The 16,791-nt window shown below is 33.4% G+C and overlaps 1 protein-coding gene across 1 annotated transcript in view; it reads left to right on the forward strand.

Moving 5' to 3' along the window:
• GRIK2 (glutamate ionotropic receptor kainate type subunit 2) overlaps positions 1–16,791 on the forward strand; it is a 652,272-nt gene that overhangs the window by 276,638 nt on the left and 358,843 nt on the right. The window contains exons 4-6 of the mRNA XM_047859025.1: positions 4,564–4,745; positions 11,054–11,107; positions 14,352–14,525. Of these exons, the coding sequence (XP_047714981.1) occupies positions 4,564–4,745; positions 11,054–11,107; positions 14,352–14,525 (410 nt within the window). The remainder of the gene's footprint in view (positions 1–4,563; positions 4,746–11,053; positions 11,108–14,351; positions 14,526–16,791) is intronic.

The raw sequence follows: 16,791 nt of genomic DNA on the forward strand, positions 1-16,791 counted from the left end.
ATTTTACCCTGTTATGGAGAAGAAGAAGGCAAAGCAGAAAGAGATATGATGTCTTGCACAAAGTCATACAGATCATATATATATATATATATATATATATATATATATATATATTTAAATTTTTTTAATGTTTATTTTTGAGAGAGAGAGACAGAATGTGAGCAGGGGAGGGGTAGAGAGAGAAGGAGACACAGAATCCAAAGCAGGCTCCAGGCTCTGAGCTGTCAGCACCAAGCCTGATGCAGGGCTCGAACCCACGAACCGTGAGATCATGACCTGAGCCAAAGTTGGATGCTTAACCGACTGAGCCACCCAGGTGCCGCCAGATTGTGTATTTTTGAACGAAGAATCCAACCAGCACTGAGAGGCTGTTTCTACTATGATAGACTAAATCCCCCAAATTTATATTTGACTTGCATAAGATCTTGTAAGATAAGTAAAGCCAAGGATAGCTTTTTTTTCCTTATTCAGCAAAAGGTGTTATTAGATCATTCTGCATTTATATATTTTATGAGAATAGAAAATCCGAGCTAGGAAAAATTTATAAATAATCCAATTAGTAATTCTTTGACTTTTTGGTTTTTATATCATCTTACATTCTTTTTTTTTTTTTTAATGTTTTATTTATTTTTGAGACAGAGAGAGACAGAGCATGAGCAGGGGAGGGGCAGAGAGAGAAGGAAACATGGAATCTGAAGCAGGCTCCTGAGCCGAAGTCGGACGCTTAACCGACTGAGCCACCCAGGCACCCCAATCATCTTACATTCTTAAGGATAATTAAAGATCTCTAAAAACATTTGTAAGATTTTTGTAAGTTTCTTTAATATTTGACTTAGTGGAAGGAAGCTGGGATTTTCATATCTGATTCCTTATTCAATCTGCTGTGACATCATCTGTGTCTCGTAACCTCTACTGGAAGACTCCATTGTCAATTTGGGAGAGAATGAAAGAAAAAAGCTTTAGTATTATTATGTATTATTGTTAAAATAGTTGGACCTTAGGGAAAACCCCCAAAAGAGTACAGACATGTGTGGACCTTACTTTGAAAACTGCTGATCTAGATAAAACTCATTTAATAGACGTAGAAACCAAAGTGTCCCATCAATCTGTTACTGAACTCAAGTCTGATGATGGATTAGGAAGGGACTGATACTTTCCTATAAGGATATTATACGTGATTAGGATGGGCACTAAGCTACACTATGGAAATACATGGAGATGATTTTGAGGGAGTCTATTTTTACCTCTCTCCTGCTCCTACTAATGGCACAATAATCTGCCCCCACCTCCCTAGTAGAACTGTCCTTGCCTAGGTCATCAGTTATCTTCTAGTTAAATTTAATAAACACTTTCTTAAAGTGTTTACTATTATTTCTTTGTTACTAGCAACCCTTGACATGGATGATCACTCCCCTTCTTTTGAACACTCAGTTGACCTGATCCTCCCATGATCTCATGCTCAGTGGAAGCACTCTCTCCCCCTAGTTGTCCAAGCCAGAAATCTGGGAAACTTCCCTGACTCAGTGCTCTCCCTCACCAAGTACTCTCAGTATTTTTTTAAAAATCTCTTTCTGGTCCATCCACTTCTTTCTCCATCTTGCCCTGTACACACATCTTTGCATTTTCTAGCCTGCATTATTCCAACTGTCTTCCAACTCTTTCTTCCTCCAGTTTTAGCTCTTTTGATCTGTCATCCATACTGAAAATCTGAGTGGTTCTTTTGAAATGCAGATTCCAAGTGGGCACTTTCCACCACCTTTAAGACCTCAACTCTAAAGTAATTTGCATGGGCTTCTTAGGCAGCCTCATGCCCCCTTAAATTAAACTTTCATCACTTCTTCCTTGCTTCTTAAGATTCTTTGCTCATGCTCTCTCACTCCCCTGCCAGTATAAAAACTGTTTTGTTCTGTTTTTTCTTCTATCTATTCCTTCCACTCTTACTCTTTTTAGTCAGGTAGTAACTTAGATGTCACCCTCTTGGAGTAATTTCTGTAAGCACTCTCATCCCGAATTAGAGGATTCTCCTATATATTCCTCTTCAATAATTGCACTTTCCCCATCAAAGTATTATTTGCCACTTTTTATTTATAATTGCCTGCTTAATGACATTTGCCTGTCCCCCACCCCTCATATATTTTTAACATGGTATGGGTAGGAGATTTGTCTATTTTATTTTTTATTGTACTGCCAATATCTAAAACAATGCTTGACCTATAGTAAGAATTGAATAAATTTAACAAAATTGTTTGATGCAAGAGTAAATGAATGATGTCTTCTTTTCTTTCTCTCATTCCTACAGTCAGTTGTATGTACAGATTTCTGATTCACTTTTCCTAATGAAGTTGGAATTCATTCTTTGAACTATTTTATTGTTTTATGATGCTAGCTAATATAATATAGTTATTATCCTATCATATCATTATGCCAAAGTGTTTCAAAGAGTGACTCACATATGACACTGAAATCACACTTATGTTTGGAAATTGGTCTTACTTTTTGATGACCAGGAAAATCACCTGGGAAGATTGTTAAAAGTGTACATGCATGAGTCCTATCCTCTAAAGGTTCTGATTCAGCTTTTATATTATAACCAGCTTCATAGATTACTGTCATACCTTCCAAAGTATGGGAGCCATTGCCTTACTACAATTATACTTTGGTTTGTTTATAAAAGTAGTTAATGCTACTACCCTTTAACAATTTGTTAACAATTTGTTCTAATTTAGTTGCAGAGCACTCCTGTGTGCAAACAAACATATAGCCTTTTATACATGTTCTGGAGGATTTTATAAGCCCAATGTTACACTACTACAATTAAGCAGGTGTTATAAATTCAAATATTTGTTTTTACCTTTGTTTAACCCAAGTTTACATCTTTACTCATTATATGTACATTAATTCTCTGGACTGAATTGTATTATGTTTAATGAGTACATTGAATATAAATTAGGTATGTAATACTTATTTTAATATAGCTAGTACATCTAAATTTATAAAACAACATAAGATAATTGTAGTATGTTGTGTAATTTATGCAACAATTATTTGTAGAATTTTAAATGGCAAAATTCTCATAACTTACAATGAAGTAAATTTTATGGCACAATATTTTAAAAGCAAGAGGTACTAGGTATATTTGTAAATTTACATATTTTTACATTGTATGTCTCACTCGAGAATGAAAATACTGAAAACTAGTTATGTTAATTTTATTAACTATGTTACAACATATTAAAATGTGTATAGCATTACATGTATAAGACCTATTCATTTAAAAATTGAATGAAAAAGATTCCTATAATTAGATTTTACTCCCTGTATCATGTGTTATTTTAATACACAGATTGTTTTTACTCAGAATAAGATATATTTTTATTCCTGTTATTCCAATTTCTAAATAGGGTAAAATCACACACACACACATACTCACATATATTGTTTGCAATACTAATATTTATGAAGGTAGTTCTTCAGGGAGATAGAAATGGAGAAAAATATAGAGATGAAACGGGAAAAAAAAGGTAAATAAGAAAGAAGAGTAGTAGGAGGAGACGAAGAAATTGCTTCATATCATTCCAAGATAGAATAGAAGTAGATGATCCTTTTTTCTTATCACACTTTTTAACATGTTGAGTCTTTTATATGAGCTCTTGAAGACGTTTCATTGCTTGAAGTTTGTATGAAAAAATAAATTTGATGGTATGTCTCTATTATTTAAAAATGCCTAACAGTTCTATGACCTATTGAACATGTGTCTATTAATTTGATATACTTTGAAACATAATCAGGAGCTATTTCTCTAGGAAAATATTTGCTTTACTAATACCGTGTGTGGTTATATTTATTTCTGGAGTTAATGTTCTATCTAACAAACAATACAAAAAATGTTTTATTTCTTTAAGTAATTTAATAATGGTCCAGGCTACTACTTAGAGTCTATTTTATTAAAGAAAGTTACTTTACTCTTACATATATACCAAATTACTAGACAATTAGTTGTAAACAAAAACAAAAAATAACTCTAGTTTCTAACACTGGAGAATAATAACATAAATTATGTCCACTATAAAATACAGTGTTAAGTGGACAAACTGGAACAATAGTCACCGACTTACAACAACCTTTAAGACATAGTCACAAACTACTATTAATGTAAAATGCAAAACAAAACAAAATAAAACTCTATGTGTATCTGTGGAAATGCAGAGAAAATGTGTGGAGGAATAATTGTAAGCTGTTAACTGTGACAACCTTGTAGGAGCAGAATTGGGGTACAAAGGGAGACAGACTGTTTTGCTCTATATCCTTTTATTTATTTAAATTATTTTCATCGACTTATGTATATCTTTCGTAATTTGAAAAATACCTTAAAGAATTTGAAAAATGATCATTCTAACAAAACTAATGGGATCTGGAGTTAGGAAGTAGGAATTTCAGTGGTCCCACCATGAATGCACATATACATGGTCAAGGAAATCAGGCATTGTAGTGAGTATGTTCTGTGATTTTATGACCTACTCTGTTTTTTCTCTAATCTTCTTTTTCCCCCCTTTTTCATTAAAGGTCTCATTCGTTTGCAGGAGCTCATCAAAGCTCCATCACGGTACAATCTTCGGCTTAAAATCCGTCAACTACCTGCCGATACAAAGGATGCAAAACCCTTACTAAAGGAAATGAAAAGAGGCAAAGAGTTCCATGTAATCTTTGACTGTAGCCATGAAATGGCAGCAGGCATTTTGAAACAGGTAATCTTTAATTTACTTAAATTCTTGGTTTCTTTATTGAATTTGCATTTAAAGCATGGCCTTTTTTTTTTTAAGCAAAGTGTTATTGTCACATAGTTAAAATGAGCCATAGAAGTCACCTTGATGTAATTTTCTGATAGAAAAATCTGACATTTGCTTTTAATTAATTGTCTTTAAGAAAAAGTAATGTAAATACTGATGATCTTTAAAACACATTGTTTGAAGTTCTGAGGTTTTTTCAAATGGCTACAATGCTGTTTGTTAATGTGAATGCTGGTTATTATGATAGATATTTGTTTGTACTGAAAGGAAGGAATAAATTGACAGTCAATGATTGAGCAGCTCAACCGTTAAAATCAACCAGTTGAAAAAAGAGAAAAAAAGATTTGCTATTTAGCTGGCATCTTCTAGGAGATCCCTTGCACATCACTTATTTAATCAGCACAATGACCACATGAAGTAGAGACTATCTCCACCTCACAGATGAAGAAACTGAGTCTTGGAAAGATTGAATAACTTTCTCAGCGCCCACCAGCAAGGAACTGATAGAGGGATTAATATCTCGCCTAGTGATGTTAAGTATTCATTCCAGAATAAAGCATTGCTAACTCAAAAGTTAATACTAAAATCAATCAAACGAAATAATTTATAGCAGTAAAACCTTTTAGTGTTACTTTTGTACTATTCCAACCTAACAGTATACTGGAAAACAGCAATTATTATTCTCCCCTATATTACAGATGAGAAAAGAGACTGATGTTGGGCATTAAATGGCTGGTATGAACCCATATATTTACTATGTAGTAAAGTCTAGATTTGGATTCAAGTCTTTGTACTTTGTTTTTTAAGCTCTTGTAAAGACACTGGCTGATATCACAGTGGCTTGGGATTAGTCAACTGTCCTGAAACCTCTCATGTATAAGATAAAATGTCACTATTGGAGAGTTATGCAGATTCAGATGTCAAATTATATCCCATAAAATATAACTATCAATTGTAAATGCCTGTTATAACATGGTTAGTTTATTAAGCAGATGGTTGTCCAATCTTCCAATATGAATGTTGGTTTCACTGCAATAAAATATTTAATTGGATTTGGAAAATTGCTCTAGTGTTATATTTGGGTAGTAAAGCATATGAGATTTGGGTGTGTCTTTGCTTGTTGTTGTTTTTTGTTTTGTTTTGTTTTTGGTAGTGAATAATCAGTGAAATGCAGAGTAGGAATTTGTTTTTCATGTAATACCAAAGACAATTCTTGATCACATTTAGAATTACAGGCTTGGAAAGGAGACCTTTCCTTTATGCCCAGAGTGAGTAGTATTTTACGATTTGTCAGTGACAGTGCTTTGGTCGGCTTTCTCTAGGCTTCCAGCAAGTACATAAATGATCAGTTGTCTTGTCTCTAGAGTAACTAACTGACTTATTTTGCTATCAACTTTAATAATAGAATTGCCATTCTGCCTTCTATTTGATATATCCATTATAATTGGTTTCTTATATGTAACCTGCTCTGTTTGTAAAATAAAAACAGAATTAAGATAATATTTAAAATATATATAGCAGAAAAGGTTACATAATTTTAGCAAGATTAGTAGAATCTTTGCAAGATTAGTAGAAAAGTCACAGCACAGGTAAAATGATTATATGAGACTTAAAATGAAATCAGAGTAACATTACTACACAGAATGTGTATGTTCAGAATCTGTAACACTAACAGACCACATGTATGATGTTTGTTTTTTCCTTACCTTGTCCTGGAGAGTATTTGTTCCACATTTGGATATCAGTTATTCTAGAAATGAATTCAAGAAGAAAGCAAATAGCTTCCTTATAAATGAAGCAACACATTTAATAGGACTCTATTTCATGATTTATAAAATTTTTTGGAGATTTCTCAACATTGGTTAAAGACAGAAGTACAAAGAAATGGTATAGGAGTTGGAGAGCAGGCATAGATGGGCTGGGCTGTCCTTGTGTGGCTTAATCGAAGAACCACTAATAGGAGTATCCAGAAATATGGATAGGTTTATCAAGTTAGCCCTATTTGTTTCATTGTTTTATTTATTTTAACTAAGTGAGCCTTTCTTAAATATTGGGCAAAAGTGAACTTGAAGTTTTCTTCCCTGAATGCTTTAAAAGGGACTGAAGCTTGAAGCTGGCTATTTGAGTGCAGTACTTGGCATACATGCCTTAATAACAAAAGATTCCATCTCCACCCAAATTTGTCACAGAGAATCCCCCATGGCAGGGCGAAGATGATCTGCATTTAAGCCTCACAAGGTCATTCTATTACAGAGAAAAAGTATTAATCAAGACCTTGAAAGTCTAGATTAGAGACTGTGAAAAATTTTAGGCTGGAAAAATGTGAAAGCAGATGCAAATAAACTTCCACGGCATCAAGAAGTAAAATTAAATTAAATTTTAAGAAATATGTCTAAAGCCCACTTCTTCAATTGTTAACTTTGAGTGATGTAACTTCTGGATACAACCTGAAGGATAAACCGATTGCATATTATATGCCTAGAAGTGTTAATTTGTCAAATGGCATTGTTAGCACTACTCTAGTTAAATGTTGGGGATTTCTAATATTTTGATTTTGGAAAATCCGTGGCATTTCTTTCCAGGAAGGATAATACAGTACAACCAATTTTTCTATTGTGGCCACTCTCATTTATTTGTACATAAAGAGATATTAATTTTATTCTTATTAATGTGGTTTGAACGGTCCATCCAGTTCATTCAAAAATAGTGGCAAGGGTGCCTGGGTGGTTTAGTTGGTTGAGCATCTGACCTCAGCTCGGGTCATGATCTCACAGTTCATGAGTTCAAACCCTACATCTCTCTCTCTGCTGTCAGTGTGGAGCCCACTTCAGATCTTCTGTTTCCCCCCACCTCACCTCTCCCTGTCCCTCCCGGCTTGTTCTCTCTTCCTCTTTCTCTCTCTCAAAAATAAATAAACATTGAAAAAATAATGAAAAAAGAGAAAAAAACATTGGCAAGACGTAAGTGTTATAATTTAAAAAACATCCAGAACAAGTTTGTGGTGTCTAAATGTGGTAGGTATCTCTCCCGATTGAATGGGGGCTCCAAATGTGGGGCCATGGGTGGAAGCCAGTGGTGCAGGCAGTGAAAAGAATTCACCTGAAGCAGAACAAAAGAGATAGAAGTTTATTAAATATACCACGAGGAAGTGGGAGGCAGGACAGCAAAGGAGAGGCTGTCTGGCAAGAGGAAATAGGTGGGGGCTGTCTGTAAAGAGGGAAGGTGAGGAGGTATGGCTACCTGGAATTTTCCTTTTTGGAACCTGTGCCTAGTTGTAAGTAGCCTGTTGGTTAGTTAGAGACTGTGGATATGTTGAGGCGGATTGCCTGAAAAGCCTATCTGTATCAGCCGGGTGGTCGCTGTGAGCCCCTTTGCCTTGATCAAGTTTCCATTCCTCAAGCCTGTTGTCTAAAAGTGGCCTCATAAAGTTCTTTTTTTAATTCCACTGGAAATTATTAACTTATCTTTCAAGAAAGATACCCTGTTGTCTTTTTTTTTTTTTTTGGTTAATGTTACAGTGTAGGTACTCAATCAAAAATAACTAACCTTCTCTATTTAGATCACACATCATAGTCCATAATTGATTCTTATTTTCAGAATCAAAGGCTGAAGGAAGGTCAATGAAAGGCATAAACAGTCCTCAGTCATCCCCTACAGATTTCTTCTCACAGTGATAAAGGAAGATGTGGCTGGTTCAGAACACCCATGTCCGAAGCAAACCACTCTCCCCACCATCATCTCCTTAATCCCTTCCATCCCTACCTACAAAACACAATTTTCAATACTGGCTTGAGATGAGGTTTTCAAAATATCAAGGTGAAAACAGGCAAAAAGTTTAGATTACATAGATCCTACAATGGATCTACATTCTTTGGGAACATAAAATATACCATTTTATAAAATGCCTTGTATCCAAAATCCAAGAATTAGAGACCTACAATTCATGTTTACTCACTATCTCAGTTTTTTTGGCCAATTTATTCATTGTTATTATTTTGTACTTTCCTCACTTATAAAATAAGTATAATAATAGGACCTACCTCATAAGGTTTTTAATGAGGCTATCAGGAAGCAAGAATTTCTCCCCCTTCAGGGGTCCTTCTAGCTGGACTAAGAATCAAATTGACATAAGAGAGATTAACAGGAGAGAAGCAAATTTAATACAGTGAATCCACACAGACGTGGCAATTCCAAAATAAGTTGGACAAAATGAGATATATAGATTATGCTGAACTAAGGAGAAGGGGGACTTTTGAGGAAAAGGATGCAATTCACAGGGCAGTAAGAAGAGCAGATGTTTGATAATTAGATGTTTGTCTATCACTCATATAATATTTATCTCTGATAATAACCCTTATTCTAGGAAAGAGTCCCAATTTAGATTTTTCTATGTTGTTAAAGAAGGGGCAAAAGTTTCTCTTGTGTCTGCAGGGTTTCATTTGCCTTCAGCTCAAAATAATCTTCACGCCAAAGTGGCCCATCTTGAGTCTGCTTGCTTTCAGCCTCTACAAGACTTAAATTGATTAAAATGTGCAATGTCCTTAGAAGAGTGCCTAACACATTTTGGGCATTATATGCTATTTATAGTTGTACATCTGAAGCACTGTTTCTTTCAATTATCTTTATCCATTTTTCTGTACCTGTTGAGTTGATAAGTAAAAACTATAGACAAGGATAATGTTGAGCTGTCATTATATAGTTCTGGAGTTGAGAAATCTTTTGTGCATATCCATCAGGAATAGTGAATACCTTCTACAAAGATGATCTTATAAACCTTTAGTAAGATACATTTTCTCTTACTTTCATTAAGATTCACACTTCATCAGAGCATTATTGGTTCATACAGTCTTTATTCATTCAGGAAATATTATTTGATAATTTGGTTCCTAAGTATTGTACACCTAGTTCCATTATGTGTGTGTGGTTGAGCAGGGGGGAGTTCACAAATGATGACCAAATATGTATTCTTATTATAAATCACAATATCACATATCTAAAGTCCTTTCCTTTGCTCAGTTTTTGATGCCACCTTTCATTAACAAATGTTTCTCCCTTTTAAAAAAGTGTATTTTGTATGTTCCAAAATTTTCACAAAATCTATTCTTTCTTAACTGAATAGCTTACTTCTAATATACAAATTTCATTTTAACTAACTAGTTAACACCTATCTATAAGCATAGAATACCCAGGGTGTAACTGAGACAGCTACTCAGCAAATGAATATGTGCCGTTAGTATTTTATGGAAAGTATTACATGCACCTGAGGATACTTGTTTCTAAAAGCTCTTCATTCAACTCAAAAATGCATCATTTTTCAATTACATTCACCAACTACTGTTCATTGATAAACAGCTATTTCAAAAAGTGTTCTCCTTTTCAAAGGAGAAATTGACATGTCTGAAAGTTCTAACCCAAAATCCTTATTTTAAGATTGATAATCTAAAATTGACAAGGACTGGGGCACCTGGGTGGCTCAGTCAGTTGAGCATCTGACTTCGGTTCATGATCTCATAGCTCCTGGGTTTGAGCCCCGCATCAGGCTCTGTGCTGACCGCTTGCTCGGAGCCTGGAGCCTGCTTCAGATTCTGTGTCTCCTTTGCTCTCTGACCCTCCCCCGCTCACACTTTGTCTCACTCTGTTTCTCAAAAATAAATAAATGCTAAATAAATAAATAAATAAATAAAATTGACAAGGACCATAGAAGTATGAAATGAAATAGTAATTTGCAACTGGTCTGTTAGTAAAAGAAAAAAAAAACATTTTTTTAATCTGTACTTTTTGAAGAATAGTGGTGATTTACAGTTGCTTCATTAATGCTAAGGAAAGTCTCCAAAGTACTTTAAAAATCATATTGGCATTGCCTTTGCCACAATTTTTTTCCTAATTGAGTAATAGTGTTCATCAAAATAAAATTGTGTTCCTCCTTAGGATATTTGTAGTGGAGACATTACAAATATAATGAACTAAAATGTGCTAATTTCAGGTTTGTTTCAAATTTAATGTCTCCTTTAATATGTAAAGCCATAAGCTTTACAATTGCAAACTTTTAGCTAATAACTTTCTATGGAGAGAACTGGTTCGGAAATTCCTTCAGTAACCACTAATCTTCCTTAACTATGGAGAAAAGATTTAGGTTGATCCAGTTTTAATGTAATCTGAATATTATAGCCTAATTCTTCATTGTACCCTACTATTTTGTTCTCCTATTGACATATTTCATATGATGTATACCTTCAATATTAATATTTTTATTTTTTACTTCGTAGGCATTAGCTATGGGAATGATGACAGAATACTATCATTATATCTTTACCACTCTGGTAAGTAATTTATTAAAGCATAAAGATAATGCTGTAAATTTTATTGCTACAACTTTTCAGGATGGAAAATGGGTTTTTGAGTGAGCAGTAATGACTGGCATTTTTGTAGCTTATTTTTTTTTTGATAAAACACAGGAGGAATGAATCATCACTGGGAACAAATAATTCTTGGTGGGAAGCTGATGATTTTGAAATAATTTTATTTCAGATATCAATTCAAAATATTATATCTTATTTATATATTGCTTTAGAGGACTTCTAGAACATTATAGATTTCAAAATTAATTTTTAAGAAATCAGTATTTTAGAAAAGCACAAATTTTTATGTTGTTATCTCAGTTCTATTTACTTTACAAAAACCAGATTTATTGAAACACCTTTTAGTAGATTAAATTTTCGGTCCTGTTTATGCCTATTTTTAGTTGGATTTTTTAAAGTCAATATGATTTAATTTGCAATTATCAAATTGAATGTTACCTTCATATTTTGTTTTTACACACCCACCACACAGTTCTTCCTTACTATGCATGAAACTCTGACCTCACTCTTTTATCAAATCTACTTACTCTTGGTTCTATATCTTTATTAATATGTTATCCTGATTTTCCTTCCTCTGTGAAATGACTGTCTCTGTCACTAATTCTTTCCTGCTGTAGGGGTGGAAAATGTGTCCTCCTTCCCTTCTAGGTTCTTTGCCTGGTCTAATAATTAAATTGACATAAAACAGATTAACAGGAGAAAAAAAACAAATTTAATTTCATACATCAGGAGCCCCAAAGATATGAGACTCAAGGTCAGGTCAGGTAATTGAACTAAGGAATGGGATGAGAGCCTGGGGCTTCAAATGGGAGGAAGGTAATTCACAGACTGATAGAAAGAGCAGATACTTGGTAATTAGAAGTTTACCCTGCTATACAGATAGATCTTTCAGATAAAAAAGTTATCTCTATTAATAGTTTTTTTTTTCTTTTTTTTTTTTTTCCTGGTACAGAACCACTATGTAAATTCTTTAAGATAGTTAAAACAGACATAAAAGTTTTCCTGAATCTACTGGGTCTTGGTTGCCTTCAGACCACAGTAATCCACATGCAAAGTGGCATATTTGGGGGTGGCATATTCTATGCTCCTTTATTGCCTATCACCAAAATTTGAGAGTATCTCCAAGTTTGAGACTTTATCCTATTTTCCTTTTTCCTCTTTAATTATTTTCTTCAGAACTAGTATGCATGTAAGAACTTCAATTATTACCTTTGATGAAATGAAATCTCAATGTCCATTTGTAAGAGTCCTGAATTGTATTTTGCTACATTACAGAACAAGTCTGTTGTCACATTAAGATAATCTCAAATAATTTAAACCTTAATGTATTGTTCTCTAAATTGACACCTCTTCTGACTGCCTTCAAAGCTTCCATTGTCTGAATCCAACAAAGTTCTACTGTTTTTTCCTCCATACTATCTCTAGTTTGTGTCTCCATTCCCACAATGACCAGTTTAACCAATGCTTTCTGTTAACTCAAAAGTCTTCAATTTGGTCTCCTTGGTTTTAGGACTCTTGAAGCTATCAGACCAAATTACTAAAGTGTAGTTCATCACAATAGCTTCCTATAAAAACAACTCTCCTCCAATAGAGCTTCTTCACACAGTAGTTTGTATTTTACTTGCAAATACTATGGTTAACTGTGCTGTATCTCTATATTACTTCCCACCAGGCTATTTTTTGCAGCCTGTAAGAAACTTAATGATAGGCTGCAGGAGAGGGATTGGAAGGCTTTACTCATTAGCAAATTTTATTTCAATGCAGTTACAACTAAGTTCCACCATAATCATAAGATTTTAGAGGAATCAAAAGTATCCCTTAATAAGGAAAAATAAATTTAAAAAAAAAGAAAAAGCACATTTAGGATTATAGAAATCATTAGCCTATAATTGAAGGCCATTTTTTAATGTAATTTTAATCTAACATTCCTATTTTCTGTTGTTGCTATTTTCCTTCATGAATTCTGTTTTATAGAAAAACTGATCTAGATCAGTCTCCTTAATAGGTTTTATGTTTTCTAATTTTTGTGCCTTTACTGACACTTTGAATGACATCTGTTTCCCTTTTGCCTACCAAGAGCCTGGCCATTCTTTAATGGCAGCTTAGATCCCATCTGTTCTATGAAGTTATTTTTGACTATAAAAATGGAAAGTTACCCATCTTGCTTCTGACTCCTTGCACTTATCACTTCTACTCTTTTGCCCCCGTGTGTGTGTGTGTGTGTGTGTGTGTGTGTGCATGTGTGTGTGTGTGTGTCCTTGGCTAGATTGCAAATGTTGAAAAATAAAAACCTAAAAATCCCTTATATTTTTCACAGCACAGAGCACAGTTCAAACCAATATCAGCTGCTCTCCACTAAATTTTAATCCTATTTTGTGGCCTGTGTAGCTGTATGCATCCAGGACAAGCTGCCTATAGGGCCAGTGGCATTACTCTTACCCTGGTTCCCAATATTGTCTGTAAGATCTAAGGATTAACTAATGCCAGCTTGAAAGAGGGCAGAGGTCCCACATGCTGCATGTTCTTATGGTGACATCCAGCTTTTCTGGATGCTTTGGCCCCTCTCTCCTGGGAAAATGAAATGGCAAAGCCAGAACATTCACTACCATCTGGAAATGGCAGCCAAATCTAAAGTGTTCCTTACGGTGAACTTGTTGGGTAGAGTATAAAACAAAGGAACTGCCAGGGTTCCACAACCAAAAAAGCCAGTTTTGTTAACTTTTTCTCTCAGCTTTAATATATTTTTTGTTAGAAGCCATATATCATGAACTGTTTCTTAAAAAACAAATAAACAGAAAACAAAAACAAAAAAAGTGCCAGTCACCAGTCAAGGAAGAAGAGCATAGAAAAAAAATCGAGTCAGTTAAAAATAAAATGTTTATGCAAAATATTTAAGGGCAATCTATCCTTAACGTGGAGAAGGAAGCTTATGCAAATCTTAAATGCAGGTTTTAGAAAAGCCTGTTGTTTCACTGGTGGAATTAGAATATGATATATACATACATATTTATCTAGAATATATACATTTGCATTGACAAAGCATGAAAATAACCTATTTGAATCTCGGTGATTTGTGATGGTTAACATCATTTGAGAAACAATCATGTTAGCTATCCTAAGGGAAGTAAAAATAATTGACTATTTTAATTATACATGTTTGTGAATATACTCTGTTGACAATAACACAAAGAAATTTGTCTTTCAGGACCTCTTTGCTCTTGATGTAGAGCCCTACCGATACAGTGGTGTTAACATGACAGGGTTCAGAATATTAAATACAGAAAATACACAAGTCTCCTCCATCATTGAAAAGTGGTCAATGGAACGGTTGCAGGCACCTCCGAAACCCGATTCAGGTTTGCTGGATGGATTTATGACGGTATGAATTCCCACTTAAAGATCAGTTTGTGTGTTTTAAGTGATATTGTATAAATCTTTAAATCTTCTGCATACAAACTTGGGTTTAATTGTTTGACATCAAAGGCATGATATCCGAGCTACTATTGCAAATAATTCTATTATGATTTTCTAAATTAATTTTATATGGTAAATTTGTACATATATACAAGTGTCTAAAAAGACATTACAACTATAGTTAGAATACCTGCAATGTAGAGATATCTCTAAGATTAATGGATGCCATGTATAGGATAAATTGGAGACTGAGAAGAAGATGTTAACCTAATAGTTATCCTTTGATCTTAACTACCCATACATGATTATTCTTCATCCTGTTGGTTTCTGATATCATATAGATGACCTACATCACACAAAAAATATCCTTTGAGTTATTCACTCTTTATGGCTCAAGACCAACCAATAATCACACTTATCATTTTCAAGTCCTTGATTACACCTAGAAACTGGATTTATACATAAACTGTAAAGAAGGGTACATTCTTCTAGAAGTTTAGCTATTTATACCACTGCTGTCAGTGAAAATCTAAGGCAAGGCACAAATATAATTTAACATTTTCTGATAGCTATGTTAAAAAAAACACAAAAAAAAAAACCCAAGTAAAAATCAATGTTATTAATTTATGTCATTTAACTGATTGTATTAAAAAATACTATTATTTGAACAGGTAATCAGTATAAAAATTATGGCAGATGTTTTTCATTTTCTTTTTGCTACTAAGTCTTTGAAAATTGTTGTGTATCTGACACCATACATATTAATTCAGACCAGTGACATTTCAAGTGCTCAATAGCCAACTATAAGTACTGGCTACCTTATAAAACCAGGTAGATTTATACTATCCTACTTTTATACTATTCTATTTAAACAAATTATAAATGTCTGATACATTTTCATTAAATCTGTTTTCTGTAGACCAAATAATTGCTACAATTTAGGAAACCGCTAAACACCGTGGCAATCTGTACATTTCCTAAGTCATTACAACCTGCTTTCATTAAGTGTCAGCCTAAATGGAAATTTTATAAGCATAACATTCTCTATCCTGATGGGTGGAATTTTTCTATTATGATTATAACTTTCCATTAATTGCTTCAATAGGGGTTCAAGGTGTTTTTAACGTTGTAGCAAAATAAAGGTAAAAATTTGATTATTTTTTCCTTAAAAGAAGATTTTTGTTTTTTTGAGAAAAACAACCTCGTAGAATTTGAAAATATCTCATATTCATAATAACTTTTAAAGAAATAATATAAGGGGAATATCACTCTTTTACATAAAAATGGAAATAGTTGACTTATTCTAATATTTTGGTATTAACCTAAGATATATTTGAGAAACTTTATTGGGAGGAAAATATCTAAATAACTTTAAAATGAATATATTTTTTTCTCTAAAGTATATCCAGATTAAAAATAAAATACAACCTAAAAAAATTACAAATATTATGCTTTATTCTCAGTTTGAAGATGTTGAATTGAACTTTTGGAACTTAACAAGACAATGTTATTTTTTAAACTAAAATATGACCTATATTTTTAATTGTCATTTTAATCATGTACATATTTTTTCCCACATATGGTTTTTAGCTAACTTTGTCAATCTTTAACTTCACGATGGATATCTTATTGTTACTCAAAGTCATTTTTGAATGATTTTTAGGAAAAATCAATGATATTATGGCAATTTTAAGACTTTACTTAACATTTAACTCTGACTTCTACTAATATGCCCAAGGATTAGTGTTCTGCTATATATCAGAATCAGAAAAATTACCCAGTTTTACTTAGGTATTCTCTATATTTCTGTATGATTTCCTATATGACTCCACATGCCATCCCCTGAAACAAAGTACTAACTTGTAAGTAACTTATTGAGACTCTTGAAAGACAGATAAATACAAAGGAATATGTATTAATTTCTTGTCATCCAGTAAGGCAAGGTCTCTTGGAGAGAACTAACCTTCAGAAGATGGAACAAAAAGGGTGTTAGGAGGAATACAGGTCTGGGTTTTTTGTTTGTTTATTTGTTTGTTTGTTTGTTTCTAGCCATGAGTCCATGCCTCCTCAATTCTGTTCTTCTGAATTGGCAGGTGATTTGGTAAAGTGGATAAGTGATAGAATGAAAATGCACTGGCAAGAAAATGAGAAAATTAGCCTATTTAATTGAAAACTCTGCACATTGTATACAGACCACGGATTTTGAAGTCTTTAGACAAATATTCGATGCC

Source organism: Prionailurus viverrinus, chromosome B2, assembly GCF_022837055.1.
Source record: "Prionailurus viverrinus isolate Anna chromosome B2, UM_Priviv_1.0, whole genome shotgun sequence".
NCBI lineage: Eukaryota > Metazoa > Chordata > Mammalia > Carnivora > Felidae > Prionailurus > Prionailurus viverrinus.